The sequence below is a fragment of the Podarcis muralis genome, chromosome 3 (genome assembly GCF_964188315.1).
Source record: "Podarcis muralis chromosome 3, rPodMur119.hap1.1, whole genome shotgun sequence".
Lineage (NCBI taxonomy): Eukaryota > Metazoa > Chordata > Lepidosauria > Squamata > Lacertidae > Podarcis > Podarcis muralis.
The window spans coordinates 84974376-84993661 of NC_135657.1; the positions used below are offsets into that span (position 1 = coordinate 84974376).

At 40.6% G+C, this 19286-nt stretch overlaps 1 protein-coding gene across 5 annotated transcripts in view; it reads right to left on the reverse strand.

Annotated features, from left to right (window-relative positions):
- Positions 1-2717: 2717 nt before the first annotated feature.
- ADGRB3 (adhesion G protein-coupled receptor B3) overlaps positions 2718-19286 on the reverse strand; it is a 445105-nt gene continuing 428536 nt past the window's right edge. For 3 of the 5 annotated variants that reach the window (XM_028722675.2, XM_028722676.2, XM_028722674.2), the window contains 4 exons: positions 18256-18387; positions 13841-13876; positions 6120-6224; positions 2718-3544 (listed from right to left, as the gene is read on the reverse strand). In XM_028722675.2, coding sequence (XP_028578508.1) covers positions 3353-3544; positions 6120-6224; positions 13841-13876; positions 18256-18387 — 465 coding nt within the window. In that variant the 3' untranslated portion in view covers positions 2718-3352. Of the gene's footprint in view, positions 3545-3615; positions 4395-6119; positions 6225-13840; positions 13877-18255; positions 18388-19286 lie in introns of those variants that run through there. The other 2 variants (XM_028722678.2, XM_028722677.2) reach the window with 2 other exon arrangements.

Below are 19286 nucleotides of genomic sequence, written 5' to 3' on the forward strand. Positions count from 1 at the left end.
ATGCCTCCTGGTTGGATTGTCCCACTACCATTTGAAAGGGAGTACAGCACATAGGGGGACGCGGGTGGCGCTGTGGGTTAAAGCCTCAGCGCCTAGGACTTGTCGATTGAAAGGTCGGTGGTTCGAATCCCCGCGGCGGGGTGCGCTCCCGTTGCTCGGTCCCAGCGCCTGCCAACCTAGCAGTTCGAAAGCACCCCCGGGTGCAAGTAGATAAATAGGGACCGCTTACTAGCGGGAAGGTAAACGGCGTTCCATGTGCTGCGCTGGCTCGCCAGATGCAGCTTGTCACGCTGGCCACGTGACCCGGAAGTGTCTGCGGACAGCGCTGGCCCCCGGCCTATAGAGTGAGATGGGCGCACAACCCTAGAGTCTGTCAAGACTGGCCCGTATGGGCAGGGGTACCTTTACCTTTTACAGCACATAAAGGTAAAGGGACCCCTGACCATTAGGTCCAGTCGTGGCCGACTCTGGGGTTGTGGTGCTCATCTCGCTTTATTGGCCGAGGGAGCCGGTGTACAGCTTCCTGGTCATGTGGCCAGCATGACTAAGCGCTTCTGGCTAACCAGAACAGCACACGGAAACGCCGTTTACCTTCCCTCCTATTTATCTACTTGCACTTTGATGTGCTTTCGAACTGCTAGGTTGGCAGGAGCAGGGACTGAACAATGGGAGCTCACTCATCGCAGGGATTCGAACCACCGCCCTTTTGATCGGCAAGTCGTAGGCTCTGTGGTTTAACCCACAGCACCACCCGCGTCCCTCACATACAACTACTCATAAAACACAGTACTTTTCCATTCCCCCTTCCAAGCCTGACTTATCCTGCGTTGCTCCATGTGAAAAACAGCAGCAGCAAACACTCTTAGCAAACATGCTTGCGTCCCAGAGGACAGTACATTTTCTGGTTTAACACTAAGCCAGCCAAATAAATAATTGAGAGCTCTGTAATCTGACATGCTTTTAGAAAGCCCTGCAAGTGCTGATTGTATTATGAGTGCATTATTATTATATTTCAAGAGGAAAAGCCAGCATATTAAATGATTAGTGAAGAGGTTAGCGAGCTACTTCATCGGCAATCCATGGCTTGAGGGCTGGGACCCGTTCAGCATTGACAATGATGGCATTACGAGACGGCCCACAGTGCCATACGGTTGTAGTCCTGTGAGTTGATGCTGCTGTGGCAGCAATCGCCAGGTGCAGGGCAGCAACAGACAAGGGCGTTACCCAGGTGGGAGCATGGTGGGATAATTCACCTCCATGACATTTTGGTAACTGGGGAGAATCCTAATTTTTTAACTTTGCATTGGCTACATCCATATACTTCTATGCACAAACCATTTGGAGTACCTGTCTATCATGGGATTGTAACTGAAATTTGGCCTGCACATCATTTGGAAGAGTGGTATCTCAGTGCATGAGTTGCTCCACTGAAAAGCACTGCGTGCAACATGACAGGGAAGCTTAGGTGGTACTATATCTATCATAGCCTCCATCCCAGGCAATCACCGGATGTTGCAATATTCAAGAGATGAATGAATATAAACCAGGCCTATCTGGTACCTTTGCCAGACCAATTTATGCACCGTACGGTTTCTATGCTGATTATTGTGCTTCAACCATAGGAACTACTCTGTCTGAGTCACCAGCTATGGCAACTGGAGTGCCTGTTTCTGCTTTTGTTCAGAGTTCCTAGACGATGCCCCCCCCCCCAAGTTATGGTTGACCAGTGCTATTTTTCTTGAAAATGAGGTGCCGGAACTTACTATAAACACCTCCCTCATTCTCTTAGAATGGCAATGGTGAGGTGCTGGGACACATCTGAGAGGTTCCGGAACTGAATTCCGGCTGAAAGAAAACCCTGGTGTTGACTTATATTTGGCTTCCGGCAACAGTTGTAATCAAACAATACGAATCTTTTAGTCATGAGAGAACCAAGCAGCATTCTTACAATACTTAAAGAGGTGGGTATTCTCAGTCCAATTAAGCTATAAAAGCATGGAGAACATCTTGCAGAATGGCAGGTGTTTTAAGCTATGTAATTGGGCAGACAGATTTACATGTCCCATGTATCAGCATGTTTTATTGTACCATGCAGACCAGTTTACTAATATATTTATTCAGTATTGGCTTCTTTACATACTATTCATTGATACAAAATACTGGGTTAAAAAAATCTTAGTTCCGATTGAAGTTAAAAGATGATTTGCTGTCGTCTTAGGCACTGAATCTTTTATGGAATATATTATTATTATTATTTTTGCAGAGAGTCATGCTATGTACCTCAGTACTGAAGGAGGTAATAAATCTTGATAATAAGAGTAATAGTAAGAAATTATAACAAAACTACACTGTATGATGGTGGCAGTAAGAGCCAGAGAAACATTTCCCTCAAGTATTGTTTGTTGAACAGTATTTGTCTAAAAAGTTGTCTTTCTGCAGCTAAATAAAAAAGCTTAAGACCTGCATATAGTAGAACTAATCTGGCAATGCTCTTACAAGGCCAATTTACATTGTGTGTTGCCTCCATAGAGTAGAAAAATAGAACAGCCACGCAAACCTATTATTACATTTGAGAAATCATTAGTCTCAAAGGAGTAATAACAGTATGCTATTAAAATTCTGAATACATTTTCAGCTTCTGTTTTGTTTAAGAAAACTTTATAAATATGCAAATTTCCGATAAACAAATCCAAAATAAAATGCACTGAAAATACTGATATGTAGACAAAAGTTTATTTACACCATACAACATTTTAAATATTTTATACACAGCTGCAGCAGGAGAAGCTACTCTGAGCTTTCCAGAGAAAACTGCAATAATAAAGATGTGAAATATATTATTCATATAAAAGTGAGATTATTACTTTATTGCATTTAAAGCAATGAAGAATGTAGCTCAACAGACATTCATTTAATGACGACAAAACTTTGCTTTTTTATATTATAAAGTAAAAAGTGTAGTAATGGCCAAACAGACTGTTATAAACTTTAAAAACTGCATAAATATATACATTGTGCTTCATGGTGAAGTTTTTTGAAAACTAAACCAGATGAAGCTGTTACAACATGAACCGTTGCTTGAGGTTTATCTATAAAGATTTACCTTACAAATCCATTCCACGGGTACTTACAAGACACGATGGTAAGAATTGTACACCTGGGCTCTCCACTAGTTTTGCTAGTGGGAATATATCGTACGAAAAGAAACCACTGACATTTGGCACATGAAGGTGCTGGCACGCCTCAGCCACAATGTTCAGATTGGCGTGTCAGGCTTCCCAAGTCTCTGGAGTGTCAGTGCAAACAAAATTGTTCTATATCTCGCTTTCGCTTCAGTTTGTTTCCTCTTTCGTTAAACCTCCGTTTGAAAATCACCTTCTTGTACATCTAGAGGCAAGTTCAGACACTTCTCCCATTCTGATGGTCTTAGTTCTAAAGCATCTTTTGCCTCTGTATCTAATACATTTATTGTGGTATAATGTGGGTAGTCACTTGTGTTTTTGAAAGTGTCCCAGGGAGCCTTGCTGGCTGCTGTTGGATTTTCCTGCGGGAATGAGGTGGGGTGCGGGAGGGAGAGGGAGAGGGAGAGGGAGAGGGAGAGAGACAGAGAGAGAGAGAGAAACTTTTTAAAACTTCCTCTTTGCCGATTTGATCTTTCAAGAGATCACATGTAAAAACTGACATCAAGAGAGATAAAATGGCTTTGAAGGGTGCCAGACTGGCCAAAATTCAGCCAGTTTTCTCATCCTTTTATACACGCAATCGGCACACTGAAAGGCTTGCCAGCAGATCTGCCAACAAACTCCCAGTAGCAGGGTTGGAACTGAGTGAAGCAAAGGTTCGCTGACCATCTCTGACAGCTATATATTTACTTGCAATTTCCTAGAAAGGTGAGCAGGAATTAACTTGACAAAGAGCACTTCCCACCAAATTGGATTAGCTGCACGTTTTACAGCCTTCTTGGAAACCGACTGTGTGTTTGGGTTAGTGGTGGGCCCTGTAACATTGAAAGCTCTCCTCTCAATTGCAAAGTGGGATTTAAAGGCTCATCATAGCCAGTGTAAGTGTCCCTCGAATACAGCATGTGACAACTTGAGGCTAAGTGTAATCCAAGCTCCCAGATGAGAAACATCTCTATCCAGTGCTGGCTTTTGACTTTGTAAGGCCCTCAACAGCCTTTCCTTGCCTCAGCCCCATCACAGTATCTAAGATTAATCAAGGATACTTGTCTTGTTCATTGTAGCTGCATGCCAAGAATATATGATGAGGGTAAATATAGGGAAGCATAATTGGTGGTTGCCCAACAGTTAGATGATTCTTTTCCTCGGAGACTCATCAAAGCTTAGTTCCTGCCGGATGTGTAGTCTATGTCACTTTTCATTGCCTTGGCTGATCTGATATAGGAGCAAAGGGATTAAGCTGATACTTAATCTTTTAAATATTTTTTTTAGGACTGAAACGAGCTAGTTTCCATAAATTCTCTTCAAAATTGGCAGCAAAGTGGGAAATCTTTTAACAACTAGTCATCAGATCCCTAATAATAATAATGATAATAATAATAATAATAATAATAATAATAATAATAATAATAATAATAAAATCTACTCAATTCAGTACATGGCCATAAAATTCTAAATAGATATATTGCCATTCCTTCTCTGGGAGCAAGAAGAGAGCTTGCAAAAGTAATGGAAGCCAGATAAAATTCTGATAGTGGCACTAAATGTGTGAGCTTCTCATTCTAAAGAAGCTCTCATATCAGAGAAGCAAACAAACAAAGGGCCTTACTAATCCTAAATATTTTTCTTCTAACCCGACATCCTTTTCAAGTTTACACAGAAGCTAATAAAGCACTTGCTAGTAAACCCTGAAATACAGCTTATTTTTGTATATTGAACCTTTATTTTTAAGACTACCATAAAGGCACATCACTACAGCTGGTCTTAAATTAACAGCCTAGAGATATGATGTTGGAAGGCTTTGGCATATTTCAGGTTCAATTTAATGTTTTTGTTATAACTCCAAATTGTAATTCTAAACTATTTTATGAGGAAATAATATATACAATTATTTAAAAATGGTCTTCTGTGAATGTTGATGTTGAATATTCAATACATATTCATTCTTAAGGCAATTGTTTTACATCCAATAACATATAATACGAATATTTGATTGCAATGATTTTTTTATGTATTTGGGAGTTGATGTTACTGTTACTTAGGCTGCAGCCCTTTAAAGCTATTTGTGCATTTAATCATCTGGGAAGTGCAAGTCCCTGAAAAGTATGAAAAGGAGTAATGGGAGAGGGAACACCTTGAGGTTTTGTGTACTCCATGCAGACAACTGCATGGCTGTCTCCCATGCAAGTTCTCAATTTCTGTCACAGTGAAACATGACAGAAGTGAAAGAACTGGATATTATTTATGTATCCCACATTTGACCCAAGAAACTCAGGGCACCGTACATGAAGTTGCTCTCACCCACTTAAAAGTTGAGTAAGTGCTTTAAGCTTGTCCAAGACTCTCCAGTAAAATTTGCAGCTGAGCAGGGGATTTGAACTCTTGTTTTCCACACCCTCATGGCCCTAGCCCAGGAATGGGGAACCTTTTCCAGCTCAAGGGCTTCATTTCATTTCTGAGGGTGGTGTGCCAGTTGTGGATGGGGCCATAGACACAAATGGATAGAATAATGGATGTAATTCTTACCTTTGTAAGCTACCCTTTTGCCATATAAAAGTCAGAGGGCTCCCCCCCACCCCTGGGCATACACATACACATTCTTCATGCAGGAAGCCAGAGGTTCATGGACACAGTTCAAGGACACAGTCAAGCTTAGAAAAAGTACTCAAGTAGTAGTGGAAGCAGGCCAGTGGGGAGCATGGCTTGGAGTATGGGGTGGTCTGCCTAAAGAGACACACCTGGCCCCTGAGCCTGAAGTTTCCCACCTCTGTTCTAGCTGCTAGAGAGCTTTCTACTTATTAGGCAATTCTCACTGAAAGAGAATAATAAGTTCTCATTTTGAGATGACCCTACCTTAAATTCACAACTTTCTTAATAATTCTTAAATGGTAAGAGATTAAAAGTACAAAAGAGGATAGCAAAATAAAACAGTATACTTACCATACTGCCTGATTTTGGTACATCTCGAAATCTGTCTAGTGTCTGAAATTTCTGATTTAATTCCTGAAACAATTCCATGTGCCTCTTCCTCGTATGCATGACCTTCTGCAAAATAGAATATAATTGCTTAATACTTTATAATGAATCATGGCACAGTTTTAAAAGAACCATTATTTCATCCAACTTAATAAAGCAAATTGAATTTGGCTGGGCTGGGCTGTCTCTTTCCTATAGACACAATGAACTCAAAATTAATTGCACCGTCTCCTATTTGATCTTTGTAATATACTTCCCAGATACAGAGCGTTGCCTTTTCTCCTTCCCTTTACTGAGTTGCCCAAACCACTACCCAATTCCTTTGTGCTACCCACATATGTGCTATGAATATAGCAGCTATCACTAAGAACAGGCTACATTGCTTGCCAATTAAAGCCAGTTTTTTGTTTTCTTTAAAGTAAGGGCTCACCCACACTTACCTTTGCTGTATGATTTCTACATATAGGTTCGGGCTTTCCTAGTCCATGTCTGAACAGTTCATTTTTTTGTCCTAGTGCTTTTCCCAGGAAAACCCGTTTTACTGCTGAATTGGAGCAAACAGCAATCCACAGAAACCCTGATTGCTGTTTGTTGTGTTTCAGCAGTAAAGCACGAGTTTCCCCAGGGAAAGTGCTAGGATACACACACCTTCTTGGACATGGGGCTAGAAAGTCCAGACCTTTGCCTAGAAATGCAGCACAAAAGAAAGTGTGGCTGAGCCTTAAGTGTTGAAAATGTCAACACAACCCCAGGGGAGACTCGTTTTTTAATAGGTTGATCATTAAAGGTCCCAAAGTCTCTTAGATGAGGGATTGGCAGCCTCAGGCTTGGAAGCTAAATGTTCCCCTCTAGACCACTCTTATCCTAGGCTGCATCTATATTATTCTTAGGGTACACACATTAAGAAAAATGCGACATAATCATGGCCAGCACCCATGGATTTCACTGGGTCTACTCTACTCAAAGCATGGCAAAGTCTGGATCTGAGTTCTGCTCCAGTATAAATTAGTTTAGGATCAAGGTTATCAGAAGAAATCTGAATCTGAGATTATATTTCTGATGCCTCAAGCAGTGGCAACATAATTCACAATGTGGGCATGAGAACATAGCAAGCAATTATAAACCAATTAACCTCTAAAGAATTGTGGGGTTCTGCAGGATTCAGTGAGATCCTTCTTGCAAACATAATTCTCCTAAGAGATAGTAGACCTAGATTTATGAAGGAAGTCTCACATAAGTGATTTCCTGGGTTTCCAAGGTAATAATCTTACTGTTAGTAATGCCAGGTAGCAAACTTGGCCCTACACACATACCGTAACTGGTTCCACTTCCAAAGATAACAGGATTGTGGAACAGTGGCTACAATCTTAAATCCACTTATTAGGAAGTAGTCCTCTCTCCTGAATTCTGAGTCTTTCTGTGAGTAAATGTGGGTAAGATTGTGTTGTAAGAGAAATTCCGTTTTGTTTGCATTTTAATGAGAACTGCCTAATTCGCACTTCTCAAACCAATATGCGAAATGAAAGACAAAGCCAACTATCCTACAAAATATTCACTTCTCCAAATTTTGTGTTGTGGTTTTTCAACCAGCAGGTACAAAAATGCACATGGTGGGGGAAAGTGTGCATAATAATGCATATATTTTAGAACACAGCACACAAAAATACACTATATTAGGAGGAACTACTTGCAAAAAATGTGAATATTAGCAACAACAGCATAAATAAAAGTGTTTATTATGAAAAATCCACACTAAAATGCTGGTTCATTTTCATGAGGATTTTTCTTTTAATTAAAAATTGCACACTGTTGTGGAAATATAGAGAACTGAATTTAATATTGGGCAAACTAGAAGCTGAGAGAAAACAAAATTAACAGATTCATCTACTCCTAAGTCCTACTCATGCATGATTTGCATATAGCACATGGATTCAAGCCTGAGGGGGACTGGGCTTCTTGCCTCCTCACTGCACGAGCTCTGACAAGAAAGCATTGAGCATAGCAATCCGCAGAGACCTCTCTGGAGAGACAGTATGGAATGGGCTGTGGGGGACTGCAAAGAGAAAGAACTTTCCTTTTGGGAACTTACTTATGTAGAACACAAGCTTGATTTTGAGAGATTCCCACCTCCCACATTGGCCCTCCATTGTGCCCCATCCCACATTGTTCAGGAGGGGAGCTTGAACTACTGGAGAGGCTTCTCAAGGGTGGGAGGTATGAGAAATTTCCTTTATGCAAGCTTCCTGAACATCTTAGGATCCAGCCAATATATATATATGTGTGCCTTTCCATACTGAAGGGGCACCTGTGGTACTCCCGCTTCAACAACAAGAGGAGCAACAGTTGGTGAGCTTGGCAAAATGTACACACATCCTTGCAATCACTTTGTCAGACAATTTAAAACTATGTAACAGGATGACAGATAAGGGAGAACAGAATGTTTTAGACGTGCAAGGCATCATCTGTATTTATCAGATGCTGAAATCTGCTCTCTTCAGTGATAGGAAGGATGTCTTCAAATCAGTTGCCATAGAGAAAAATTCTCGAAGAAAGAGAACCAAGCTGAATATCTGACTTTCTAAATGGCATAGTTATGAGTCACAGTATTTGCTCAGGATGGTGATTATATAATTTCTCCTTATATACTTTTTTAAAAAAGTTTTAATTGCCTTTAAGGTAGGTTGATTTAGTTGTTAATGCGTCATAGCTTCCTACTCGGTAAGAAGATTCATTAAGTGGATGCCTGGAGAAAAAAATCTTTTGGGCGGTGGGGCAGGGGATAATGACACATAGCCAAAATATGCAGAATAATCAGGACCTGTGAGTCCAAGCTTGAAATGCTGCAGACTGAACCTGCATCTTTTCTCCATTTCATGTGCAAATGACAGTTCTTGGAGGAAAACAATTGAGCCCACAGGCCTGCCTTCCAATGTTGCACGTGCACAGATTCTGTGTAGAAGAGCCCATCTACGTGTGGGGATGAAGAGGTGAGACAAGCAGGCTTAATTTCATTCTCCCCTCCTCACCTCCGTTGTAAAGCCCAGAGATGGGGAATGGCCAAATACAACCCTCTGTGCCTATCTATAGCCAGTCCCTTGGGCACTCCCTAGGTCCCAGCCCTGCTCTGCACCCTCTTTGAGTGCTTTTGCAGGAAGGGAGTCTGAAAAACTGAGGCAAATAGGGTTGATGATAGATGAAGATCTAGGCCTAGCAGACAAAATAAAAACTGACAAATCACTGTTTCTGGATGGCATCTACCTGAGAGTTCTTTAAGAGCTCTAATATGATCTTCTAACAAGGATGTGTAACTTGTTCCTCAGATCAGCTTCCATGCCTGAGGACTGGAGCTGTGCCAATGTAACACCAATTTTTAGAAAGGGAACTAGGACGGAACCTGAAAGTTACAGGCTGGTTAGCTTAATGTCTGCCCCTGAAAAGCTGGTGGAAAGTGTCAAGAAGATGCTCTTGCACTTATGCTTACTTGGATGAAAGGGCGTGGGTGTGAGAATGTGCAAGCCTCTTAATTTTACATGAGTGGAAAGTTGCCTACTGTTACAAAAGGTAAGAATTAGTTGCCTTGCCTATTTTTCCCTCTGGTCTGACCCCATACTGACATGTTGCTCCGGTAAGGTTGCTCATGAGTTAATATGGCCCTCAGGCTGCAAAGGGTTCCCCACCCCTGATATGGGGTTACATTTTCAAGAAGTACAGAGTAGAATTGCATTGAGTGTTCTTCTCCTCCCCACTTCCTTGACCTAAGCTTGTATTTCGTTATGTAACAGCAAGCGCCGTTTCATCCTGGTTCACACTTTTGTATCTGCCTTCTCCTCCGCTGTTCTTTCCCTTGCACTCTGAATCAGCAGTGTGGGAAGTAGGGACGGGCTAATCTGTCAAGTTTGGTTTCTTTCTGTTTTTCATCCCCCCCCCCCCCTAGTTTTAAGTTCTATTCTCCACATCGCTTTATGATTCTTTAAAAAACCCTTGCGAGAATTCTCCAGCATTTTAGTGCAATTTTCTCCTAATAATACAGATCCGTGCGCAGTTTTGTCTAATGTACATGTTTTTGCCAAGCCTATATTCCCTAATATTTATGCTCCCCCTAGTATAATGTATTTTACATTTTCATTCACGAATATATGCATTTTAATGCACATTTTACCCTAAAATATGCATTTTTGTACCCCTTATGTGGCTGCAGAAGGGTGAATTTCAAAGGATGGCCATCTGTCTTGGATGCTGTAGTTGAGATTCACGCATTTCAGGGGGCTGGACTTAGATGACTCTTAGGGTCATTTCCAACTCTATGATTTTATAGTCAAGTTTCAGTTCGCATGCTGGTTTGGAAACTGCAAACTGGATTCGCTTTTAATTGCAAACTGAATCAAATTTCTCCCCCACCCCATGGAAGTTAATGTTCTAAAGGGGGCATAATTTCTTCCCTCTAAAGAACTCCTAGGGCACGGCATTCTTCCACAGGTGCCACTTTCCCCTTCACTACACCGCTGTGTCAGGAGAAGCTGCACCTGCAGAATGTCTACCATCTTCAGAGCACTTGCAGAGTTAGAATCTCTGGCATTTTAAAAATCTGACCACCCCAAAGCTAAGTTAGTGTGGCTGATGATTGAAGGGGGGTGGGTGGGAAGACAGCAATAAGCAAATCAAAGTGTGTGGGTAAATGATCCTTATATGCATTTCTGCTTTTATTAGATCTCCCACTTGCAGAGACAACAGAGTTTCCTGGCCATTTTTCCACACACACAGTGGGGCTCAGATAGCAGCAACCTGAGCAGCTTTATAATAGTTTTGCCCTACAGCAAGTTTGCAGCCTGGATTTTGAGGCAGCTGGAGAGCTTTTGTCAGTTGCCGGGGAGAACCTTTAACTGTTGAATTCAGATTCCTGAGCCAGTGACTCATTGATCCTACTGCTGCTAGGCATTCACTAGCCAAAGGAAAAAATATATATGGAAAAACAGATAGTTGTCTTTGGTTCCTTTATAGATGTTCAGTGGCTGTTTAAGTGCCACCTAATGCTACAAGGGCACAAGCGCTGACTGACATGAATCATGGCCAGGCAGGGTTTCTAATGGTTAGATATTTCAAGCTCAGCAATACATTACAGACACATTCTTAAAACTAATCATATATATTATTATTAATCACATGTGACATTATGTTGTTAATATCAATTTTTTTGGGAGGAGGGGAGGTAATCACTGTCTGTCTGCTTGTAATATGAAAGTTTTAGCTGCAATCCTAACCATATCTACTCATAAGAAGATCCCAGTGAATTCAGCAGAGCTTACTCCCTGGTAAATGGAGTAGGATTGGAGCCTCACTCTGCAAGTGAAAAAAATCATTCTGCAATCAAAATCTTGTACTGCAGTTATTGGTGTGGGTTGAGATTACTGTCTGTTCTTCATAGTCATACTATGATGCTCCTTTGAATTAACAACAGCTTCTTAATTATGCTACCTGGGAAATGCTGAAGCTCATTGGTAGAGCACCTGCCTTGCATACAGAAAGGTACCAGGTTCATTCCTTAGAATTTCCAGGTAGGGCTGGGAGAGACTTCCTGTCTGAAACTTTAGAGAGCTACAGCTTGCTTGTCAATATAGACAGTACTGAACTAGATGGACTAGTGCCATGGTTTGAATACCTTTCCTCTACCTCCTGGAACACTTGAAAATTGCTGGTGGTCTTGGTGGACCACTGAATGATTTTTCTCCCCACTGTAGCAACTGCAGTGCACCGTGCTACAAATGCTGTATGGTTTTTAATTGTATATATTGCTTCCATTATTATCATATTGTATTTCATTGTATTACAGTTTGCAATCTATAGAACTTACATTGTGTTTTATTGCATTACAGTTTCAGAAAGGAAGCAATAACAATACAATTAAAATTTAATATGACTATTTAATGAGGATAATGCTGCAGACCACCTGAATGAAGCTTGCAGATCAGATGTAGTCCATGGGCCACAGTCTGGGAACCCCTGGACTAGTTGATCTGACTCAGTATAAGGGAGCGCTCTGTGTCCCTATGACAATTCAGGCTTTTAAGATTAGAGGTATTTTTTTTATAAGGAACAGTTCACGAAACATTAGGCTTTTCTTTTAATAGCATTTTTATCAGGTATGTGCTAATGGTAAATCAGATTCTTCTCTCAAATGCAAGAAGGCTGTTCACAGCATATCTTGTGCTTTATACTGCTCTGCGCCCATTCACATTAATATGGATTATTTTTCAAATTACAGTTACTACATGCTTCTCAGGCGATGATAAAGTGGTCCTAAGTGTATATTGGCTATGCAAACATGGTGAAGCTTCAGCTTCACAAGAGGAACACATAATTAATTATATCAGATAGTTAACTTGCGTGAACAGGAAGCTTATGCATAAACCAAGATCCCACAAATCATTAATATTCCACTGAATAGACGAGGGACATTCTGCTCTGAGTATACAGAGGCGCTGCTCAATTCTAAACACATTTCTTGAAAGCATCTTCCACTGAAACGGGTGGCACTCATATTCATGTAGTGGGGATATGATCAGAGTGTTAGGTACTAATCCTATACATTTCATTAATGACTTTGAACTCTCAAGACCCTCTGGATAACAATTGTGTTTAGGATTAAATAATCTTAATAGGTGGAGATTTTATACAGCACCCATATCTCCATTGACTGAATAATCAAGCCCAGGCTTTCCAAAAACAATCAGCTTTAATATTTAGATATCCAATTTATAATAACCTAAATGGACCTGAAACTCCAAAATCAAGTGCTTAGAAGATCTAGAACAGTAGATGATAAGTGACAGTGTCTCAGAACAGAGAAAGCTGGAGCTGCAGGTCATGGCATCTTCAGTTAAAAGCTCTCATAGCAAGGCTGTGACCACAGAGATCTGGTCTGATTTGGTAGACAGCAGCTTCATATAAGTATGTTTCATTTCTCTCCATGCCTCATTACCTAATTCAGTTGCAGGCCTGATTCCCACTCACTATGTACAATTGCCTCCCTGCATGTTCACAGCATACCCCCAGAGTTTCAGAGGCCATAAAGACCTGGGAATATTGTCATGTGTACAGCACAGAGTTACAGATTTCTCTGGAAGTACCTATACAGGCTTCAGTCCAGATTGTTAAATATGAAATGGGTGATGCTATCTGGCCATTGGTCTGGCTGACAACAGCCTAGCTCAGCATGCAAGAGAGCGTTATGACCTTTTTTCCCCTTAACTGTTCTGGCTGGTTGCCCTGACTGCTAGCTAGAGTTTCTTTTATCCAGCTCAATCTCAAAATTCAGCAATGAGGCTCTCGCTGTGCAAAGCGTTTAAATAGATCAACATATGTAAATAAGCTCTAGTCCTCTTCTCTCACAGGGAAAGCCATAATCCTCAAGAAGGGAGGGAGTCACAGAATATTGTATAGATATTTAAAATAGGGGGGGAAGTTCCATTCATCCAAGTTCAAATGGACTGTGAAAGTGGAGCTTTGGAAATACTTTAAAAAGTGAAGATTTATGATACATTGAAAAGACAACTCTAGCATAGCTTTCAAAAAATGAAGTTTAGCAAAAGCTGTCTCTATAAAAGCTGTCAAAATATTTATTAAGATAAACACTTCACATTCACATTGCTTTAAATCAAATACAGCTGAAATAATGCAAGAAAACTTACTTCAAAGTCGAGGTCAGAATAGCGTGATTTTCTTCTCTATTAAGGATTGAGTGAGGGAAACAAAACAAAAAAACACAAGTGCATATTAATTTGAAGTTTTCACATTAAGAAACGGCACACATTTCTTAACTGAATATTAACATGACAACAGAGATTCACCTTATGAAATATTTTTCAGTTTCATCTTCAAGCAGATTTCACTAGCTCATCATGTGAACTTGCAGTTTTTGTTTTAAATCACCATCCTTCTGTACAACTACCGCTCCAAAGTTTGCAATAGTAACTGGTTACCTACAGAAGTGAAAACTGAGATCCTCCTTAAACTGGGTTTTGTAAATGATAAAAAAACTTGCTGGTTGTTTGGTTGTTTTTTTTAAAAAAGCTAAGAATATTTGAGGATGCCACCAGCTATCTGCCATGAGCTTAATGATCTTCTTGTGTGCCAAAGCGCTGTGAAACTGCTGCTTCACTTGAGATTATTGAACCACACATGACAACATTCATTTGGATCAAATAAGGCCACAACTTTATTGATTACAGAAGTAAGGGGATTTGACCTAGGTATTGGGTGTATCCTATATCAGCCAGCCCACTTGCTGGATGTTTTATGGCCGTCGATGCAGGGATGAGGAGGACCTATGTGTCTACTTGGGGAGTACTATGGCTGTAGCCCCCTCCTGGGCTTCTGGACAGAAGCACCTCCTCCTGGATCTGCTTAACAGGATACTCCGTTTCCTCGGAGCAGAAGACAGAGGCTAACAACCTCTCCTCTGAACATGAGTAAGGCTTTACCCAATGTCTAACCCATCAAAGTTGTGGCAACTGCTATGAGGAACTGCTATGCAATTAGTCCTCCCTGGCCCCAAATACGGCAACTGAGATTATCCATAGTGAGGTCTACCACCAAGCAACTACTCCTGGAATGGGGAGGCACATTCCTCTGTGTGGGTGGGTGGGGTTTTGAGTAGAGCCTGGCAAGAAAATGATGTGTTCTGGTAGACAATGGTGGGCCCAAAACAATCCAGATTTAAATGTGTCAGGCACTAGAAGGGCAGGCAACCATCTGCTTCCAGATGCACACACACACACACACACACACACACACACACACACACACATATATATTCACTACATGTCATTTATGTTAGTTACAGGACACTAATCCCATCTTACACTAGATAACATGCCATGTAGGTTATATGTTTCTACCCTGCAACAGAGGGAAATGGAGGTGGGTGGTGGTCTAAGGAAGAACAACCAGCATCTGCTACCAAAGGCAATTGCCTCCCTTTGCCCAATGGTAGATCTGGCTCTATATCACTGTAACTAAAAGGCATGTACTGTCTAAAGGGCCATTTAAGTGTGGTGATAACTCTTTGCTTCAGTTTATACCAAAGGCGCCGGGAGGCGCCAGGAGGGGGGGAGAATAAAAAGTTGCTTTTTGAAAAGTGGGATCACTACAGTCTCTGAAAGGCATGGCTATCCCAACTGAAATGGGACAGTTAGAAGGCAACTGCGAACAATGCTTTCATTTTTGCAACCCCACTGATTTCAGTGAAGGCAATTTAAAGAGAATTAAGGTGCTGCTATATTTTCTACTGATTTTGCAACCAGAAAGTTAAGAGTTTACAGACTGACCTTATGCCTGTTTACACAGGTGAGCCACTTCATTTGGGTTTACTTTTAAGTGAATGTGCAGAGAATGTTCACAGAGTTCAGTAGGGCTTATTCCCAGGAAAGTGGGTATAGGATTGCAGCCCTCATGATAGAAAAGAGATGATTAGGTTTCTTCCCCCCCCAGTAACTAAAGAGGCTGTTTAAATATTGCTTAGAACACTTACAGTACAAAAATAAAAAGCCAAAGGTTTAAACAAGAAACCTTAAACGTGGTTTTACAAAACAGTAATTTTATAGGGGTTAGGATATCCTCTTAAATCAGAATGTCAGATACAGCAGATCTGCCTCTATGACCACAGAGAGAAAATAGATGATTCGACAAGTAATTAGGTCGTTAAAATTGTCATTTGAAAACCATCAGGTGACAGTAAATTTGTTTTTGCTCATTGGCTTGATAGCTGTTATTAAAAAATGGATGGATGTGGTCTGCTGAAGTCGGCACTTCAGGAAATGAAAAACGAAGTGGTTAGAATCCATTTTGCACTCTCCCCGTTTCTCTGCTAATGAGTGACACAAATACAGCGGCATTGTGTATGTAAGTACATAACTGGGCAATTAGTCTTGAGTGCCCACACAACACCTGCTTAACGGGTCTGTTTAAGGCTTCTGGTAAAGTTGAGAAACTTATATTTTCATGATATCCTGAAGGTGCTCCTCTTTACCCTGCCCTTTGACACTTGAGATGTATATTTCTTAGGACTCACCCTATACTTTTGGTTGCAATTTGTTTTCAGTATTGCATTTTACATTGGTGTGACCTGCCTTGGGACATTAGCATGAAGTGTGGGTCATAAATCAAAACAGTAATAACAATGTCTACTTCAAATAAATTCATAAATCAATTTGTAGCCCTCCTCCAGATTACCTCAAACCCAAGTAGTTAGCGGAGCACCCACGCAGATGGATCCAGTTCAAAATCAAATTTCCTTCAATTAATAATTACCCATTTCACTCCATAGTACTCAGTTCAAAATAAATAGAGTGTGTCCAATTCTTTTTAGATGAAAGGTAGGGTATATCTTACTATAGATGGCCAGGCTGCTAGGGGGGTGGTCTTTTTTACTCAATCAAAAAGCTGAAAGCTCTGCACAAATTGAAGCCTCACGTCTGCCCTGGGATACAGCGGAGAATGATGGCATTTCATCAGTTTTACTGATAGGGTCATTGGACAGAGAACTAAATGGCTGTCCCCATGGGAAGCCCATTGGGGTAGCCATTTCTTTTCCAAACAGTGTCCCAGGAAACGACGACTGTGATAGCATTCAGCTGTTTTCCAGTGCCAGAGTCAAGGCTTCATTTTTTAAAAAAGCAAATAACTTTATAGAGCAATTGCATATGAAATACTTTAACATGCTGAACTACTTCCTACAAGTTATGTGGTATCATGATGATGATCTGATGTTATTATGATGTTATGCTACTTTCCCAAGAAAGTAAGATATCTATTGTGCTGGAAGAACAATAGATGTCAGAAAGTAAGATATCTATTGTAATGGAAGAAACAAATGACAAACAGGTCAATGCAGGGAGATGTTGGAGCCAACCTTTTTGCACTATTTCTGATATACTCTGCGTAATGTCACTTGTGAAATGTGCGTATGGGGTGGTGGGGTGGCAATCTGTCACTTCAAGAGTCTGGCACCTCTTTTCAAATTGTGCGCCGATGCGCTTAAAATACTTTCTGGCAACTTATGTTTCTAAAGGAAATGGATCTTGCATAAACTGTGCAACTCATAACCTATTGTTTGTGAATGCCATCGTTTTCGCAGTACGTAATGGTCTTGGACTGTAGCACAGCGAAGCTGACACTTTCCATTGACCTTGTTCACAACCACCCATTGTTCTAGTAAGCAATCGGACAAGCTTAAAAAGTAAGTGTCATGTATTAAAATAGCAGGCTAAAATGTTATATCAATTAGCAAAGAGAGAAACTGCACATAGACTTAGGGCTGCTTCACATACTAAAAAATGTTCTGTGTACTGTAAGGATTGAAATGTACCCAAGAGTGTTTCCTATTGTTTCGTTTTTTTTGCTGTACTTGATAAATAATCTGACTGGACAGCTCTTTGTGACAGCAATGGTTGGGTGAATTTGTCAATGTTTGTTTCTCTGAGTTTCTCATTTTTCCCATTTTAACGTTCTGTTCTCCACATTTCCACACTAGTTTGTGAATTTAAAAAAAGTTCTCATAAAGTATTATCAGCATTTTAACTCAGATTTCTCCTAATATACATACTTTTTTTGCAAAGCAATTCCCCCTAATATAATGCACACATTATGTTGGTATATGCATTTGTATTCATATTACCTGGCACTACAAAATTTAGAGAAGGCCAAATATTGAAGGATTGCTGTTTGGGTAGGTGCATTGTTTTGGAAATTGCAAATTAAGTAGGTTTACCTTTAAATGCAACCTGAACCATGCATCCCTACATACTACATTATACTTTCCTGCTATGTGCTTTTTTCGTACATGGAGATCAATCACCATATACAAAATTGTCTTCTAGTAAGTGCCCTTTGACAAATAACGATGAGCAAAACCCAATTATAGCCAAGTACATTTAAATCCCTCTGACCTCAATTACTTATTCATTCATTTATTATTACTCTCTCCCTGGAATCAACACAGGACCTAAACATAGGTGGTTCATGTCCCATATTATAGTTGATGAGATCATTGCCCCTCCCCCAACAAAACCTGGTGACTGAATAAGTCTGTGGCAGTAATGCATACTGAGTAATCTCCAAAGGGAGGGATGGGAAACTTGTGGATCTCTAAAGCTTGCTGGACTCCGGTGTGGCCAATGGGTAGGGATGATGGGAGTTGTAGTTCAGCAACATCCGAAAGTTCACAGGTTCCCCAGCCCTGTCAAAAAGTAAAGGTGAGAGCTGGGGGTTTTGTGAAAGGCTGAATGGCAAGATAATACCCAACGAACAAACAAACAAATAAAAAAGTTTTTTTTTACAACAGGTAAAAGTAAGTTTAAAAGCCATCCAGGTTGGATAAGCTACTGTTCTGAGTCTGGGGGAGGTATTAGAAGTAAATAAATACCAATTAATTAGGCATATATTAGGGTGGTTGTTGCTTGAGAAGCTGTTCATTAAGAACAATGGGCCGAAATGAAGAAAAGTGTATCTAGGTTGAATGCCAGAGCAAAATTTTCCCATTAGTTACTTTGACTGTAGAACAAATTAATATGGGGACTGCATTGGGCAAGAGGTTTGAGAGGGGGCGAATGTAATCTATTCACACTCCTGCATTGACAGGAAATGATGACCCAGTGGCACCTTTTCCATCTCGCTTATTTCCATGGTTATATGACAGTGATGAAATCCACATTATAGGTACAAAGCCTCATCCTACAACGGAAAGCATAAGAAAGAAAGAGAGAGAGAGAGTAAAAAACCCAGGGAGAGGAAGACTGCAGCAATAATTCATTTTAAGTCAATTTAGCTTTGAACTAACCATGTAGAGCTTTCGCTGTATAATTCCAGAACAACTTTGAACTCTGCTCACTGGAGGACAAAAATAGAATAGCGCTGAAGGATAATTTTCATGCAGCAACCTGCACTAAGCTGCTGGCAGCAAGGAGGGAACGGCTCCCACCCAATGACTAATGCAAACCCTCTCCTTCGGTGAGACAGGGTGAATGCCTGCTGTATTCCTTATTATAATCGGCCACCTGATTAATTACATAAGATATCACTCAAGATACATTATGCAGTGCAGGCTATAATTGAAACAAGAGATATAATATTATGGTG